Here is an 18,992-nt window from a genome sequence, read left to right on the forward strand (position 1 = left end):
AATCGTACTCTGGGCCTGCCTCTTTTCCTGGCTTTATCCGGTCTTTAGTGTTATAAAAATGTATTTTTACGGCTACATCTCGTTCATACTCTCAAGTGGCATTAGAGAGAATATAAGAAGTATAGCTTCACAAGAAAGACGGTAAATCTCAAAATTAAAGCGTCTATGCCATAATCCATTCTCCTGCATGCCTTTATAAATATGTCTGAGGATTTTGCGTTCAAAACAGCCTAACCGTTCTTCATCACTTTTTGTTATCGTCCACGTTTCTGACGCGTAAGTGAGGACGGGCTTGATAAGAGTTCTATATATCAATATCTTCGTTCTTTTTGTGACTATGTTAGATGTGAATAGGTTGGAAAAGTTATTCTGGACATTCTGGTTATTCTGGACATCAAAGTAAAAAGCGAAACTAAACAAAAATATCACAGAGGACCACAAAATATCAAGTGGTGGATGCTAAAAGATGAGAACGAAGGTATATTCAGGGAAAGAATAGTAGAAAAAATATGTTGGAACATGAAAGGAAGCTCTACCACAATTTGCGAAAAATGGCCAATATTATTAGAGAGACGGCTATTGAAATACTTGGGAAAACGTCAGGAAAGAAGTTTGAGGATAAAGAGACTTGGTGGTGGTCAAATGAAGTACAAGGAAAAATAAAAGAGAACGGAAAATTATATAAAAAGTAAAATAGGAAATGGTTGAATGCTCGAATATATGAATTTTTACAAAGGCAAAGGCAGATATCGAGCACTGAATTTATTTAATCTTGCCCAAGTATACTTTCGCTATCTAGAGCATCTTCAGGGGCATTTCGTCAATAAAAAGAAGGTATTATCCTCGAATGTCATTTAATATGAAATAGTTTGGCAACCTAAATTAACATATAACTACACACTTAACAAAGGACAAAACAGATAAATTTGAGTGCCTGGTAAGGTTCTACATTTTTGCAAGATGGAGGCAGCATTCTGCCTCCTTCTCTCTCTCCCTCTCCTAATTTATTCTTCTTCTTTTTCGTTTCGTGTAGACGTGACTCAGTCTGTTTTTTTCAATGTGTCTCTAGTATATCTTTCCGTCGTTTTCGCGGTCTTCCCACTGATCGTTTTCTTATTGGGGATCCGTCTCTCGCCATCTTTATTACTCTATTTGTTGTCATTCCGCTTATGCGGTCATTCCATTCTACTCTTCTGTTTCTTACCCAGTTCTTAATGTTCTCCACCTTGCATCTCCGTAGTATATCTGTACTTCCAGCTCTGTCCCATAGAGTCTTACCATCGATTTTTCGAAGGGTTTTTATCTCTGCTGTTTAGAGTTTAGAGGAATCTTTTTGTCCTCTCTGTCAGGTCGTGTTTCTGCCGTGTATGTCATTATTGATTTGATGACTGTTTTGTAAATTGTACCTTTCATTTCTTTTGCTAAATTTTATTTTTCCATATTGTGTCATTCAGGTAATCTTCGGCTCTATTTGCTCTATTCACTTGATATTCCACTTCTGTTTCGAGCTTTCTATAGCTAGATAGTGTGATGACTAGATATTTAAACTCCATCACTTTTCTATTGTCTGACCCTCCAGCTCTAATTTACATTTTATTGGATTTGCTGTTATGACCCTGCATTTTGTCTGTTTTGGGGAAAGTAACATTAGCATTAACGTTGTAAATCATCTTACTGTGTACTAGTTCCTTCCATTCTCTTCTATTCCTTGCTCTATTTTGGACTTCGCTCCATCTTAGCCCAATTTTTTCGTATTCTCTCGTTGTAGTTCTTTTTCAGCTGTTGTCTGGTCTTCCTCTCTTTCTTTTCCCCTCTTGTTAGTATTCAAGTGCTTGTCTTCCTATCTCGCTTTGATCTTTCTTAAGAAAGTATGGCCAATCCATTTCTTCTTTTTTCCTTGACTGTAGTAGACATGTTTCACATAACTTCGAGTAATTTTCCAATATTCTTAGATATACTTATTAATTTATTTTACAGAAACTATGACAAGTACTTTAATCAAGCACTAAAAACCCGAAGACTGATTTCAAACGACTTCCACAATGTCTGGGACGAAGTTAGTTTATTACTAACACCAACAACATTAACAGAAGCACCTTCCTACAAAAATTATGTAAAGAATTATGATCCCTACAAAAGCGCTTTTGAAGACTTTTGTACACAAGCAGCAAATATGGCAGGTAATATAAATATGCTTAGTGTTATTTACATAGAAAATAACTTTAAACAAAGAATTGGCGTAAGAGGGGTATGTTTAAGATTATAATTAGAAAAAAGAAAAATAAGACATATTATGCACAAGAGCCAAGTAAATTTAAAAATAAAAACGAAGTAGAACAACAACTTCTGTAGGTATTATTTTATGTAGGACATAACAAAAAAAAGTTTTTCTACATCTTTTTCATTTTTCTTTATTATTTTAATCAGAATTTCAGAAAGTACATGATTCTGCGATTAACGTTTATTAATCTCAAAAGATATAGTTAGAAGATGCAGAAACACATTGGCTTAGCTGCCTTTAACTGTCTTTGCATTGCTGGCAGCTGTTTGAATACACAAGTATGAAATGACGCTGTTAGTATAGTAACATTACATTTACATATGCTATGGCGAGCACGCCACTGTGTGTGTTTTTATTTCAATATTTAGACTACATCGAAGATGATAAACACTCACGCTTATAATTTCGCGGTGTCAGCGAAAATGTTCATGGACTATGAAAGGTTTCAAGAAATAGTTTGTATTCATTAATTTAGTATCGTTTTGTACTCTAAGCTGTTACATCTCAATAAACTTGTGCATTTCCTTAAGAGTTTCGTCACTTCATTCTCCAACGAACACACATAATTTTATACAGAATAAAAGTCATATAAGTACCTATGGTCTGTTTTTAAACCAAGAGGAGCAATCCAAAGATACCGCGCTGTTATGCTTGTTTGTAATTGGTCCAACTTCAGGCAAGTTTACTCCACTGTTATGAAATTTTGGCACTAATGACATTTATGAAATTTTGACACTACTAGCATAGGTTAATTAAGTTATGTCGGCAATTTTTTGTGTTTTCTGCGTTATTCCTGTAATTTTTAGTCTACTTTTATATAAAAAAAAACAATTGTTTTTAGAACTCTTTAGCGATCTGTTAGTATAATATAATATTTATGGATTGCCGTCGAAGACGGCTTGGGTGTGAATCTGTCTTTTTAGTTTACTCCTCCTGGTTTAAAAACAAACCATAGTAGTTTTTAACTAAGTTTAACTAGTTTTTCTGAAAATTACAGATTCGTAATCATAGATCTTAAAAAGTGTCTAAATTATCAAACTTTAAAAGAAATTATCCATTTTAATTAGTATTTTTAATACTTTCCGTCATATTGAATCTGCCATTTTGATTTTATTTCAAAAAGAAGTGGTATGTAGGTCACCTATTCGTCATCAGAAATTTTAAAAATCCCTTATAATGTTTAATGAAAAACATGCGTTTAAATTAGTATTTCCAATTTCTTTCCGCCATTTGTTTTTCAAAAAAATAATGTCAGATTTGTAATCGGCGACCTTACCAAATTTTGATCGATATTTCCAATTTCTTTCCGCCATATTGTATTTCAAAAAAAAATGTCAGATTCGTAATCAGCGATGCCAAAAGCACTTAAGTATAAAAGTAACGCCGAAGTGTATGAACAATATACGCTTTTAAAGATTCATCTCCACGTTTTCTGCATTTGGAAGCACAGTGCGACAGACGAAAGCCAACTATGTTGGTTTCATTGGTCAAAAAGGAGAAATTAATTTATGTATTCGCTGTGAGCTTCGCTGGTATCGCCAACTAGCGGATTACTAGTGCAACTTCGGTTGGAAATTTAATGAGAAAAGTATTGCGAATAATAGCAAATAATTGTTTCACACTTATTATTTAATTCTTATCGTGTAATATTTAATTCTTATCGTGTTAATATCAGTAAGTATACCCCATTCCACGAATATACGACCCTCTTGGATTATCGCGACAACGAATATTTTACTGTGAAAAATATGAAGAACGAAAGTAAATTGCAAATTATATTGTTATTTATTGGAGTAATTATTAGAGCAAAATACTTTCGTACTTCTTATGTTGCACACTAACTAAGATATTCGTTGTCGCGACAATCCAAAACAGTCGTATATTCGTGGAATACACTATACAAAATTTATAATTCATCATGATTATTTTTTTAAGATTTTGCTTATCATTTTGACATTATATTGACTGCGAATATTAGTTTCCCTCTTTCCTACTTTCGATAATTTCACAACTATCGTGTAGATGGCGCTTAGATTAATAGATTAATTATATTATAAAATGTTAAAAAATCAAATTTCAGTATTTAAGGTAAAAATATATGCCACAGTTTTGGCCAACTAATATTTTTTCCTATTAATGTTTTTCATTTCAATGTTTTAAGTGTCATTGTGACATTTATGTCAAGTTTCCAACCGAAGTCACTATTGGCGCTCACGAACTTTTAAGTATCCCCTCTACCTTACGAGCTCACAGCGGATAGGTAGGTAAATTATATGTTAAGAGTCTAGTCTTGTTTGATAAAAATTCCATGAGCTTTAACTCCAGATAGCTTTTTCATTGTTTTATTGTGATTTTCAAGATGAATGTATGTTTTAGGGGTGCCAGCTGTTTCTATTCCGATTAAATTGTCCAAAAATGGACTTCCTTTGAGTTTGCAACTAATGGGAAGGAATCTTAGCGAACCCATGCTACTGGCTGTTGCAAAGTATATTGAAAACTTAGTCAAATTTCCTCATTTTCAGCATAAGTCCTAGAAGAATCTTGCGGTGTATAGTACTGTAGCTGATCTTATAAAGAAGTCTTTTTGTATTTTAAAATTCAGTAAAAAAATCCGAATAAAGTGTGTATTTCTAGATCAATGTGCAGATATTCTAGGAAGGTGAGTTGCTGGAGCTGATAGATGAACATAACAGAAAAGCAGCAGTAAAACGTTTTAAGGGCAGCCAAAGTCCGAAAATATAATTTTTTAAGTTTTTTTTGGGTTATGATTAAAAATTATTCTCTGAAATCTTCTCTTTCCAACGATATATAACACATTATAGTTGAAAATATCCATGGTTACAAAATTATTTGTTTTTTGAATGTCTGCACTCAACTTACCGTGTACCGGTAGCTTTATAGCCTATGCGAGTGTTTTATGTTTTTGCGATTTCCCGAATACTAGGGTTTTAACTTTTGATGTCAAATATCTCTGGATCCTTAAATGATGGAAGGTCCAAATTTTTACAGTAGTTGTAGAGAGACAATATCAAGTCCCGCGTAAAGTTTTATTGAAAAATATACAAAAACAAGTAAAATAAAAATAAAATCTAAACTTTTTTGGGTTTTTTAAAAGTACTATTTTAAAAAAATTTAAAATAAATGTTTCTTTCACTCTAACTTTACAGAAATCTACGCGGGACTAAACAATGCATAGTTTTAAAATAAACAAAAAATTAGGTCTCTACGGGCCGGTATTTCCAACCTCACTTAAACCAAAGCTTACTTTAAGCCTTTGCTTAAGCTTAGATACCTGTATTTCCACTTCAATTTGAGGCTTAAGCCTAGGCTTAAACCAAATAATTTTAAGCTCGCGCGGGAGTTGGTTTAAGCCTTTGCTTAAAATTTGTTTTCTGTTTTTTGAGGTTATTTCTATAGATTATTAATTATAGAGTTGTTTTGAAAAACAACTTTTAAGTAAATACGTTATTATTGGATTATTAAATAATAATCTATTAATGTATTAATCGTAATAACGATTATTAAAATTCTTACTACTTTTGGAAGGTGTAGGCACATGAAAATTGTTTATTTCTACAATGCTTGGTAGGTATATTTATTTTACAAAAATAAACTTACATTACAATTTGACATTTTAAAGAATATATCCAATAAACAAAATTACAAAGACGGATTTATTGCTTATGCAAAATAACAATAAAAATATAACCAGAGAAAATATAGACAATAAACTAAAAATACATGTACCATGTACACAAAATTAAGTGAAGTAAAAATAACATTGATACAGATGACAAGATAAAATTAAATGTCAACAGTAGTGGTTTTTACCTCAGAACAGTTAGCTCTGGCACTTTGACGTATTCAGAGGTACCAAACCAATTAACTTTACAGCTGAGCATCAGTTTAGTTAAGAGAATGATGGAAATACGGCACCCAGCTTAAGCTTCTCCTTAACTTTTGACACAGGCTTAGCTAAGCAAAAGCTTAAGTAGCTATTGAAATACCGGCCCTAAGTGCTTTGGTTACAGAGCTATGTGACAATGTTAACATTGTCGTTAAATGGGACTTCGGGTGCCCTTAATGTAATATACATATATAACATCTTATCTTTTTATTTCTTTAATTTAGTACTGGAATATGTAGTTAAAAAATCATCAGAAGGTAGAAACACTTACTTGTTCGTGTCTGGATCCGACTACAGTTTTTCTGTCCACTATCGGGCTACATCTACACCCTTTGTATTTGCGAGCCATATCGAGGGTGCACTGTGATGGGCAACGTCTGCATACTGTCAGGTGCTCCACGTTCTGTATTTCCCACATTCACAAAGTACGTCATTATCTATCTTGATGTTCCATCTAATGAGGTTCTGTTTTACAGGGGCAACACCTGTACGTATGCCGTTGAGTGTCCGCCAGGTTCATTCCATTAGGTCGTTCTGGATGTAGGGGGAACAGTTCGGGTGGTTCAACGTTGACATTTCTCATAAACCTTTTCCTTGATTGAAGTTGGCTGGTTCGTCAAACCCGTATAATTGGTGCCTTTCATTGAATTTCTCCACATATTTTGAGGCGCATCTACGGTCGTCTGGTGATGCGAATCCAGCTGCCCGGTACCGTTGGGGTAGGCTTCATACCCCTCATTCATGTAGAAACAACACACTTATCCAATATCAATTAATCAGTCCAACTGGCAACATATGCAAACGAGATAAATATCATAAGCAGAACCAAAGCAATAGGCGGAATACGTATATGGACTTAAATCACATGCAAAACTAATAGATCTAGCAATAAACACAAAAAATACTAAAATCCTAGTACAAAGCCGACCAGAGAGAGCAACATGACCCTACCCGACAGTTGATTTTTGGAAACAAATCAAAGAAAGAAATAAAATAATGAAATTGTGTTGTTTAATTAGTTCAAAGTTTAGTTTTTCGAACCAATCACTCTGACGACTAAACTAGTACTTAAAGCCAAATCACGATAACCACAATGGTTCGGTCATTACAGAATTCACTCAGATTCAGAAAATTTCTTCTTCACGTGCCACATCCGACGTTGGCGATCGCCATTGCTTAGGGGTCATCCATAAACTACGTCGTTGAGAAGAGGGAGGGAGGGGGGCTTGCTTATTTCGACGATATACGACAGGGGGGTATGAGTGCACATTCGACGTCGTTTAATATATTGGTATATTTAAATTTGTCGCTATTGTCTCTATAAATATAATTTTTTACTAGGTTTTACCAGCATTAAAGTATCAGATATTCATATAAAAACGTACCTATAGTTTTTGAAATGAAATTGAAAATAAAACAAAACGTTTACGAATAAATACACCTTTGTTAAAATTAAAAAGAATTCTCTTATAGATACTTTTATCACATAAATTTCGTATTTATCAGTCACAGTCACATTAAAATAATATTAGGTAGCACTTTTGCAAAAGTTTAGCACAGGACAACAAACAGTAAGACATTGTTCTTTGAGTTTAAACAAGCACTTCTATATACAGAAAAATGTTTGGAAGCAAACAATATTCAATTGTTAGTTTATTTATGTGCTGCATACTGTGCGTGGAAAAATAGTTCTGAAAGAATGAATGGAAATAAAATATTGTGTTATATTTAGTAGTAAGTCGTATTTATACTTAGAGAAGATTTATAAGCAAAATCTTGATCCAATGCTATTTAAATGCATTCATTTTTTTCGAATGCTCAGAAAACTAATAAAAATTTTTGAAAAATTTAAACGCAGATTGAGAGATTACATTATTACCGAGGATCAAAAGTTTCTGAAAACATCTATAATGTTTATTTTAATAAGTTACAGGGATAAAAAAAATATTTAGTCTGATTTTTAAGTTCAAAAATTTCATTCAAAAGAAACCTTTTGTTTATTCTAAGGGACTTTCAGCCCTCGGTAATAATGTAATCTTTCATTCTGCGTTTACATTCTTCAAATATATTTATTAGATTTCTCAGGATTCGAAAAAAGAATGCATTTAAATAGCATTGGACCAAGATTTTGCGCCTACCCCCTTAATTGTTCTTGTTGTGATACATTCGCAAATAAAGTTTCAAGGTTGATTAAAAAAAAACAGAAATAATATTGAATTTTTTTAAATCACTGAAAGGGGGGTCGTGTACTGCAATGACGACGTCGACAGGGGGGGGGGTCGTCTGTAACCGACGATTTACGACGGTAGGGGGGGAGGGTATTAAAAACTCCAAATTTTTTACGACGTAATTTATGGATGACCCCTATTAGACGCCTCGATCTTCTGCAACATGGTATAATTGTCCTGCATTTGCTATATGAGCCCATTCATGAATGTTTTTTAACCAAGAAACTTGTTTTCTTCCTACATTTCTGCGGCCGTCTATATTCCCTTTAGGATCATGTATAGTATTCTGTATCGGTTTCCCCTCACTATATGTCTCACATAAGACATTTTCCGGTGTACATTCTTTAGCAGTTCTCTATCTTTAAGAAGGGGGTAAACCCTGTAGTTGGCTGTATTCCTTCAATATAACAACGTGGAATGAAGTGAACACTTCTGTTGTATGTAGGCATATGAATTTATTAAAAAATCCTTAAAATTTATCCACAAGGAAGTGGAAGTACAAAACGTTTTCGGTCAAACTGACCATCATCAGTGTAAACGTCCAGTGTACAAGTAATTGAAACTAGCCACTTCAATAGGTATAAAAACCTCTAAATTACATCATTGTTTCTAACCTCTAAATTACAACTGGTTGGTAACCTCTCACTTGAACACAAGTACTTACTTTGTGAAATTTTCGAGCAAGGATGAAATACATTCACATGTGATCTGTAAAATCTTAAGACATCGACTACTTTTTAATATAGAATGTAACAATGATGTAATTTACAGGTTTTTACACCTATTGAAGAGGCTAGTTTCAATTACCTGTACACTGATGATGGTCAGTTTGACCGAAAACGTTTTGTACTTCCACTCCCTTGTGGATAAATTTTAAGGATTTTTTTAATAAATTCATATACCTACATACAACAGAAGTGTTTACTTCATTCCACGTTGTTCTCTATCTTTGTTGACCATCTTTGACACTTCATTAGTTTTTCTTGCTGTATAAGGTATCAATATCCGCCTGTGGAGTCGAATCCACATTTCCAACGCCTCAATTCTGCTTATGGTCGTCTTTTAGTGTCCACACTTTTGCACCATACAAAAGTACAGACCAGACATAGCATTTAACCATTCTTTGTCTGAGTTCTAAACTGAGATGATTATTTTTCATTCATTTTAATAAAAGTAGTTGTAGTCATTGCTATTCTGCGATTATTTGTCTGAATTTAGTTGATTAGTTATGAAAGTTTCCAAATATGTCATTTTGCAAACTTTTTAACTTGGAACCCAATTTAATTGAAGCTTGCATCTGTATTATGACCAAAATTTGGTTTTGTTTGAGTTTATTTTATTACCCATTTCCTTTTCTACTTCGTGAATACGATCAAAAAAAATTTGGAGACCTTCAATATTTTCTGAAAGAATTACTGTATCATCTGCGTACTAATTACATTAAGTAGTTCCCTGTTAAGTTTTATTCCATATGGCTGTCCCTCAAGTGTATTTGTAAATAATATCCGAGTAAACATTAAATAATGTTCACCCTCGTCTGATTCCTCATTGTAGTTATCTCCAATTTTTTACGATAGCTGTTTTATTCCAGCACCAATTTTTAATGACACGAATATCTTTTTCATATATTCTCATATTTTTTAGGATCTGTATTAATTTTACAAGCTGTACTTTATCGAATGCCTTTGACAAGTCCATTAAGCATGCAAATATATTTTTTCCTTGATCACAGCATTTTTGCAATAGGATATTTAGCGCAAAAACTGCCTCCCAAGTTCCCATCTTCTTCTTCTTAAGGTGCCTATCCGTTCCGGATGTTGGCGATCAGCATGGCTATCCTAACTTTGCTTATCCGCCATCATTTTTAGGGGCCTCAACTTTTGCGCCCTCTACAATATTAGTGTACGTGCATAAATGAAAAAAGATATAATTTGTTGTACTCTCTAATAGTTAGATATCAATATGTAAAAAGTTTTATGTTCATTTTTAATAAAGGTTCTAAGAAAAAAATTCTTGAAATTTTTTTTAGATATTGCGACAAAGATGGACTTTAGCCATTCTGTGGGAATCACTCCGGTGTTATATATTGTATAAGTTTTACTACTACTTCTATGTTATCTTCATCTATTAACAAACTCAGTCGTGAAAGAAAATTTACCCTTTTAAATGTAAAATGTTTATTTCGAAGAAGGTACAATTAAACAATACAAAAAATACATCTAATATATATAATACATTCGATATTTGAGTGTAGAATTAAACATATTCAACCTAATATAAATACAAGTATCGAAAGAGTAAAAAAAACGAAGTTGTCTAGGAAATTTTATTTTATTACATCTAATCTAAACATGATCTTTGCAGTGCAATTTGTATAACTCTGGAAATGCAGTAAAAGTTAAATGAAAATAGAAACTTGGCAGTACTGGTTGATAATTACGATAATTTATAATATAGTGACAGCATCAATAAAAAATATATAAGAAATCCCTGCAGGAAAATTCACTGTGGTTGGCATATCATAATATAAAAATAAAAAAAAGTTTTTATACTAAGGAAACATAAACAAAAAGTTTTATGCTTCCGTTTTATTTTCACAAAATATGTATATATTTTACTTTACATGACTTTGTATGTGGCAATGAGTCAAATGAAATGATTAGCCAATGGTAAAAATATGAATATTTAAAACACACTCTCCAAAATTTTTGTAATGTCCAGAGAGTAGTCAAGTACACAAATTTTTGTTGTAGAATATAAATATAACTTCCAGAGCCAATGCCTAATTATAACAATGATTAAGTTACGATAAAAGATCGAATGTACAAAAGTAAAAAATACTGCAAAATAAAAAATATGTATATCTAGAAAGTAGTCCAAAAATTTCAACTCGTATACAGGGTAGATAATTTGTCTTCGGAATAAAATGAATATACAAATCATTACAAGGAAGGGTATGAGATGTTACAAGGTGTGGCGACACGCTTCAATTACTATTTTGCTAATTTTAATTTTTAATAACTTTTTCAAAATGAAATAATACGTCCCATTTATAATTCACATTTAATATACAAACCATATGCATAGAAGGGCCTGTTAAGTTAAGAAACGAAATATATCAGTGTGTATTCAGGTAAAATGCCTTTTCAGCTTTTAAAACACCAGATGTTAATGGCCTGTTCAGTTAATGTATGGGAAATTACCTTATCAGACCTTATGTCAATAAATCACTTTTTAAATGGGTTCTAGCCGTCAACTTCTTGAAACCACATAATGACGGACTCATGTTTGTAGTTAGTTAGTTCAGTATAGTCACAGCGGGCACCCTGTGCAGTCACACCACCACACTCGCAAAGAATAACAAACCCTCTTTCGAAAAATATTCACGCTATTTTACCGACACAAATAAATATATTATTGACAGTTTGTTGTGTTTACATTTATTTTAATTTCATTTAATTGTTTCCGCACAACCACCACGGAACAAAGGTATAGATTGAAATCAGTATCATTTGAATGATACTAAGCTGGTTTTACCTCAAAACATTAATTTGTATGATGTATTATTGTGATACCTCCTTGATACGAAGCAGATATGGGTATAACTATTGTGATGGTATCAAGACCCTTCCTGGTCTCAGGACACCTCCTTAGAATAATTGATACCTCCTTTTTTCAACTCCATTGGTACTCCAGTGCCATTTCTGTGGTTGGTTGTGTATTGCATGTATGTAGAAAAATAGGCATGTAATTTATTTGTGGATTATGAAAAGATCTTCGACACAATAAACCAACAAAAAATATTAGAAAGTTTGACAGAATGCTGAATTGATGATCAGTACAAAAATATAAATAAACCCACATCAAAACACCACACCTAGTTTTGGAGTAAGAGAGCGACAACAAGAATTATCAGCGTAGCATGCAGTATGTCTGGAGAATACCAGATATGGTAGCTTTTATCTTACGAACAAAAGTATCAATGTAAATGGAGAAAAGCTTTGTCATTGAGGTATGCAGATGATATGTTAGTGACGGAAAATATAGCTACAGAAGAATTCAGTAACGCATTTAATAGGAATAAACCACAACTTAATTGAAAATACGTTACATTCAATGTTTCAATTTCTGACAATAGTCTGGAATTTTTGGCACCACCAGATGAACTAGGCTTTAAAAAAAAACTAAAGGTACATTTTGAATACATTGGAGATCCCAGTTACTTAAAATATTTGAATAAGACACTCATATAATGATATAAGATGACTCAAATAACACAAGATAGAGCAAACAGGAAACTCTTATTTATCATAGATGTAAGGGTTTCTTCAAATGATACAAACACTGTTATAATACCTCGTAACAAATTATATATGTCAAAATATTTACCGAAGACAAAATCTACCAAATTTAGTAAAAAAATTATTATAAAAATGTTGCCACCAAGTCATTTAATTCCTAAAAGAATTTTCAGATGTATATCCTGAAAATTTTACTTTACGTCAAAAGTTGACAGCTCAAATATTTTAACAAAATCGAAGTGAGAAAAAAATTCAGACTTTGTTCTCTTATCCAAAATAAACGAATTATAAAAATGTACACCATACAAAAAAAAAAACAGGTTAAAAATGACTATTTTACACCACGTTAAAAAATACCGAAAAATATTTCTATGTTGAACTAGTACCTGATGTTGATGATAATTATATCAATATTTTATTGAATGAAATGTTGAATTATGTACATCAAGACTTATACAAGTGGATTTGTACCAATAAAAATTATCATCTGTGCTATGTATTTACAGTACTTAATTTTTTCTATCTGGCAATTAATTATACATACGAGGATTTGACAACACTACTAATTTGTTGGACTTTTACCATACGTGGGACGGATACAGAAGGGATAAATAATCTGTTTCACTTTTAATTAAGCCCAGAGGTCGTTATTCAAGACTGCACTGGAATGATATTAGTATACATGTATAGTGTCTCTCCTTGATGGAAAATCTGCATCATTTAAAGCTTCAACGAGTCTACGTACAAACAATATTGGGGCCAACTAGAGTATTACCACAATTCATGTTCTCGTGAATTAGATCAAACAGAAAAATTTAAGAAGTGCATAATTTTTGTCGGTACTAAACCAGCTAAGTCAAAAAAGATTCCCTAATGCCACTCGCTTAGATGGTGTTCCGTTCATACTTTTTTCTCACTTCAAAGAAAAAGGGAAGTGTGTAGTGTAAGCTGTCGATTGCTCTAACGGTCATATCATTAGTGACATAAATACATGGAATAACTTACTACCTAAGTGTTTCATAGTTTCTTATTGATCTAAGGTGTATATTCTTTCAACGTTTCCAGTTTTTGTTTTTGTTCGGGGGTTTCGTCTGATGCGACGAGAAGGGTGAAACAGATGCCCATGGTGAGGCTTGTCACTTTTGTACCAGACAGTTTGTTGACCTAAAAAAAATACAATGTACTGGTAAATGCTGTAAACAATATGAATGACTTTTAAATATAAAAGAATATTTTAAATACAAAATTTGTGTTATTGCTTAGTGTGAAGGTCCAATAATTGTGGTTCGAATAAGGAACATGCATGTATTGAAAGGCTTTTTAATTAAACAATCAGAAGTTAGTTATAACAGAAATAAGTTAGTGAAATAATTTTATTTTTGCTTTTTATACATTAAATGATAGATTTTAATTTTTTAAATTTATTTTTATTTATTTATTACATTACAAACGCAGTCACACTATCCGACAAGCAGATGAAAGATGGAACAGGCAGATAATCTATTGGCGATCATGGGAACATAAGAAAGGAAGAGGAAGGCCTCAGATGAGATGGAGCAATGACCTCAAAAAGCAGCCAGATCCAGATGGATGACCACTAGGGTGGGTTGAAAAAAAAAAAAAAAAATAATGTTTCATTTTTTAATCGCTATACCGCGGAAAACTTGCCTTTGGGGTATATAAGTAAAATGCAAAGTACAATAAAGTTATGTATTGAACCCCCAGCTAGCGCATCATACTTAAAATTTAGTTTTTTTCAAAAATCAAGACATTTTTCAATTATTTTTACAATCTTTAGCCAATAATATTTGAACGTGCTATAGTGAAAACTGTTTAGTTAATAGTTTAAAAAATAGGAAATAAATTTGAAACAGACAATATCTTTTAATTTGCGGTAGCGCAAAATACTCAAAATTGGTAAATTCTCATATTAGCACCTTAAGAGAAGGTGTGCTCTAGTATGTTGTGTTGGGTGTTAATAGCACAATCCATTTTTTGTTTTTTTTTTTACTTTACACCCCATTTAATTGGAATAGAATTATTATATTGTGTTTAAAGTTATAAAGGATATAAATAAAACAACTTAATAATAACATGTTTAATTGAAACAAAAAAGAAACCAAATCGTAGCCAAACTAGAAATTTTGACTTTAGAAAGAGTCTTTGACTCACTATTTCTTAGTGGGTACGTTGAATCTGCGTAATATATAATATATAATAATTTATAATAATTCTATTCCAATTAAATGGCGTGTAAAGTAATAGAACAAAAAATGGATTGTGCTATTAATACTCAACACAACATACTAGACCACACCTTCTTTTAAGGTGCTAATATGTGAATTTTACAAATTTTTGAGTATTTTGCGCTACCGCAAATTAAAAGATATGGTCTGTTTCAAAGGCATTTCCTATTTTTTAGACTATTAACTAAACAGTTTTCACTATAGCACGTTCAAATATTATTGGCTAAAGATTGTAAAAATAATTGAAAAATGTCTTCGATTTTTTTTTCCTTGGGTTTTTATGACTGCGGACCTTAGGGTCCATTCGCCCATCTAAGCGATTTTGCTCATTTTTACATTAATTTCAACTACTCCATGTTTATTTTCCTTCCCTATTTATACATTACAATATCATCATATCATTATTATCATACATTATCATTTTTTACTTTTATTTATCATTTATTATTCATTTTTTATATTCAATTATTTTTTTCCTTTTTTGTACCTTTTTTATTATTTTTTGTTTTTTTTTATTTTTTTCCATTACGGTAAGACTAAAACCCGATTCAACCTCTCGGAGGTTATTCGTCTTCTTAATGGTTCATATTTTTTTATACTTACAATGTTTTTACATTTTTTTTTTACAATATTTATCTGCTTCTAAATACAGATAGTTAACCATAGCTACTCATATTTTCAGTTTAATATTTTTAATATGCTCACATAATAAAATGACCACTTGTAGATTATTACTTTGATTTAATAAGAACTTTAAATTCATTGGATGGTCTTGATTTCTTAAAAAAAAAAACTAAATTTTAAGTATGATGCGCTAGCTGGGGGTTCAATATATAACTTTATTTTACTTTGCATTTTACTTACATACCCCAAAGGCAAATTTTCCGCGGTATAGCGATTAAAAAATGAAACATTATTTTTTTTTTCGACCCACCCTAATGACCACAGTGCTGAATAGAAACCAGTGGAAAAGAGAGCCTATGTCCAGAGAGATAGATAGAAGCCTCGAGATAGAAAGAAGATTATTACACTACAAACGAGTCCATAAGTCAAATATTAAACTTTTATTTGACTTTCTTTGATCTGTAGCAGTTCTCTATCTAAAATTGACTCTTAGTACAAACAATATAGTAGCGAGGAGCGAGTACATTATCAAACATTTTTATGGGCGTAAGATTAGATGGGAAAGGACACTTCATTGAAAAACGTGAAAAGCAGAGACGATATCAACGAGAAAATTATTGTAAAGCCAGACCATCAATATATTATGTAAAATGTACTGTAACTTTGTGTAACAATAATTGTTTTATACAGTATCATAAAAAATAAACTCGTTTCTATTAGATGCAGATAAAATTTTTATTCCATAACTGTTTTTAACTCATTCATACATACTTGCTATTATAATAATCCTAACTCTCAGTGTACATTTATAAATTGGGCCAGAATTCAAAAATGCAAAGATATAAATTAATTTCATGAATATTTCTTTATTAAGGTACTATAGTTTATTTTTTAACCAGGAGGAGTAACCTAAAAAGACAGATTCACACCCAAGAAAGTCACTAGCACTAGAATAATAACCAAATACATCTTTTTTGGTTGATCTAATCGACCCTCAACGGTAATCCATAAATATTATATTAAATTAATACGTCGGTAAAGAGTTCCAAAAACAACTGCTTTTTATATAAAAGCAGACTAACAATCTAAAAATTAAAGGAATAACACAGAAAACACAAAAATCACCTATATAACTGAATTAACCTATGAAATGTCACTAGTGTCAAAATTGTATAAATGTCATTAGTGTCAAAATTTTATAACAGTGGAGTAAATTTGCCTGCGGTTGGCGCGGTAAATTTGAATCGCTCCTCTTGGTTAAAAAACAAACACTTTCGAAAACCAAAAATAATCATTTTCAAGAATTTTTTTCTCAGAAGCTTTATTAGAAATGAACATAAAACTTTTTACATATTACTGACTATTAGGGCACACAAAAAAATAAATCTTTTTTTATTTATGCACGTACACTAATATTGTAGAGGGCGCAAAAGTCAATGATGGCGGACAGTTAATCTCAGGATTGGGATATATGAAACAAAAAAATCGTACTGCATTTGAAAAGGGAAGGTTTCTTACGTGACAATTTACCACAATTTGACCAAAAAATAAAAAATAAATATTTTTTAACAATGAAAAACGGTGGTAAATTGTCACGTAAGAAACTTTCTTTTTTCAAATGACGTACGTTTTTTTTATTTCAGAAATCCCAATCCTCAGATTAACTGTCCGCCATCGGAACTACTTCTTTTCGAGGCATCGACTTTGGCTCCCTCTATAATACTAGTGTACGTGTGTACGTGCATAAATTAAAAAAGATATATTTTTTGTATTCTCTAAGAGTTAGATATTAATATGTAAAAAGTTTTATGTTCATTTCTAATAAAGATTCCGAGAAAAAAAATCTTGAAAAAATGCTTATTTGTGGTCTTCTAAAGTGTACTAGTACCTTAAGAACAAGACTACTGTTGATTATGTATAAGTAATATTTTGAAATTTGCTTACTTCTTTTGGTGTAGTACTCGTCTTCTGCATATCGCCCAAGCCGAGTTCCCCATAGCAAGGTGAGGCTCCCCATGCAATAACGCTTTCATCAGCGGCTACAATAATGGAGGTTTGGCCGGTGCCTATACACTTGATATTCCAACCAGCAAGATCTTGGATGGGCTTAGGATACATGTTAGCCTCGCCAGTTTTTTTGGTTTGACCAAACATGTAGAGACCATTGAACTCTGTCACGGCTAACGAGTATGTTGAACCACAATGAACTGAGCGCACGCCTCTGGATTGGCTGTCAAAATATTTTATGAGACGGGGTACCTAAAAGAAAAAAATGTGGTTGTATTGAATAATGCTATATTTTTGGTTATTTAAAACTGGTAGTGCTGTCGCCAGGGGGTACAACGATCTTCTTTATTTGGAAGGACTTACCCAAGTTTTTCTTATGTATTTTGACCCGTAGAACACGAATTTTTAGGGTAACAGTTGGTCCGGATGTTGATAAGATACACAAAAAAATAAACAAAAAACTTGCAAAATTACAAAAAAGCGATTTTTCGTAAAAAAAAACATCTTTTTTATATATTTTCGGTCATTATTGCAAGTTTTGAACCCGACTAACTTTTGATTAAAAAATAAAATAGCAATTCTGCTTACAGCATTTGAAAGTTCAGGTCAAATTATACCGGTTTTGATTATTTGCATTGCTAAAAATTAATTTTTTTATTGTTAAACAAAGCTATAAACAAATAGTGCTTGAGTGATGTTTTCAACGCATCTCTCATTTAAAATCGAACGAGTCGGTACAACTGCACGCACCTGCAAATAGGCGATTTGTATGTAGCATGCATAGCCTGCATGCGTTAAAACGCTCAAACACTAATTGCTAATAGCGTTATTTAACAATAAAAAAAAAATGAATTCTTAGCAATGCAAATAATCAAAACCGGTATAATTTATTAATTTATATACGGGATTACCCCCATTACAAAATATACAGTATAAAATCAATCTCTGTAATTTCTACTAAACTAGAGTAAAATAAATCTTAATTACACATTAAACAAAAACGAAATATTAATAGTTATCCATCACACATATTACATCTACATATTACACAAATCAGTTAAAATAAACAAAAAAGTACCTGTCAAGCTCTTTTAATCCGATTCTTAAAAGCAGCCAAGGAGACACCAAACATTTCCAAGTTATTCTCGTTTATAATTTTTAGTGTTCGCTCAATGGGCGAATGCATACCAGTTTGTTCGATGAAAAGGTATATAAAACAAATCAACATGTCTGAGACTTCTGGAGGGAAGATATAAATTAATAGATTGGAGAAGTTCAGAACAACAAATTAAACCATTTATTAATTTAAACACAAATACCAAATCAGAGTTATCTCGTCGAGTTTTCAATAAATTCATGTTGAGTGTTTTTAAAATATAGGTATAATCATGATTAGTA

At 31.9% G+C, this 18,992-nt stretch overlaps 3 protein-coding genes across 5 annotated transcripts in view; 2 read left to right on the forward strand and 1 right to left on the reverse strand.

The window, feature by feature from the left end:
* Window positions 1–4,901, forward strand: part of LOC126880440 (glutamyl-tRNA(Gln) amidotransferase subunit A, mitochondrial) — a 17,098-nt gene extending 12,197 nt beyond the window's left edge. The window contains exons 6-7 of the mRNA XM_050644300.1: window positions 1,978–2,180; window positions 4,658–4,901. Of these exons, the coding sequence (XP_050500257.1) occupies window positions 1,978–2,180; window positions 4,658–4,815 (361 nt within the window). The 3' untranslated portion in view covers window positions 4,816–4,901. The remainder of the gene's footprint in view (window positions 1–1,977; window positions 2,181–4,657) is intronic.
* LOC126880465 (uncharacterized) overlaps window positions 4,815–18,992 on the forward strand; it is a 26,352-nt gene continuing 12,174 nt past the window's right edge. Inside the window, exon 1 of the mRNA XM_050644327.1 lies at window positions 4,815–4,940. The gene's annotated coding sequence lies outside the window, so the exon portion shown is untranslated. The remainder of the gene's footprint in view (window positions 4,941–18,992) is intronic.
* Window positions 10,577–18,992, reverse strand: part of LOC126880445 (protein RCC2 homolog) — a 38,205-nt gene continuing 29,789 nt past the window's right edge. For all 3 annotated transcript variants that reach the window (XM_050644309.1, XM_050644322.1, XM_050644318.1), the window contains 2 exons: window positions 17,532–17,846; window positions 10,577–13,881 (listed from right to left, as the gene is read on the reverse strand). In XM_050644309.1, the coding sequence (XP_050500266.1) occupies window positions 13,753–13,881; window positions 17,532–17,846 (444 nt within the window). In that variant the 3' untranslated portion in view covers window positions 10,577–13,752. The remainder of the gene's footprint in view (window positions 13,882–17,531; window positions 17,847–18,992) is intronic.

The sequence above is a fragment of the Diabrotica virgifera genome, chromosome 1 (assembly GCF_917563875.1).
Source record: "Diabrotica virgifera virgifera chromosome 1, PGI_DIABVI_V3a".
Classification (NCBI taxonomy): domain Eukaryota; kingdom Metazoa; phylum Arthropoda; class Insecta; order Coleoptera; family Chrysomelidae; genus Diabrotica; species Diabrotica virgifera.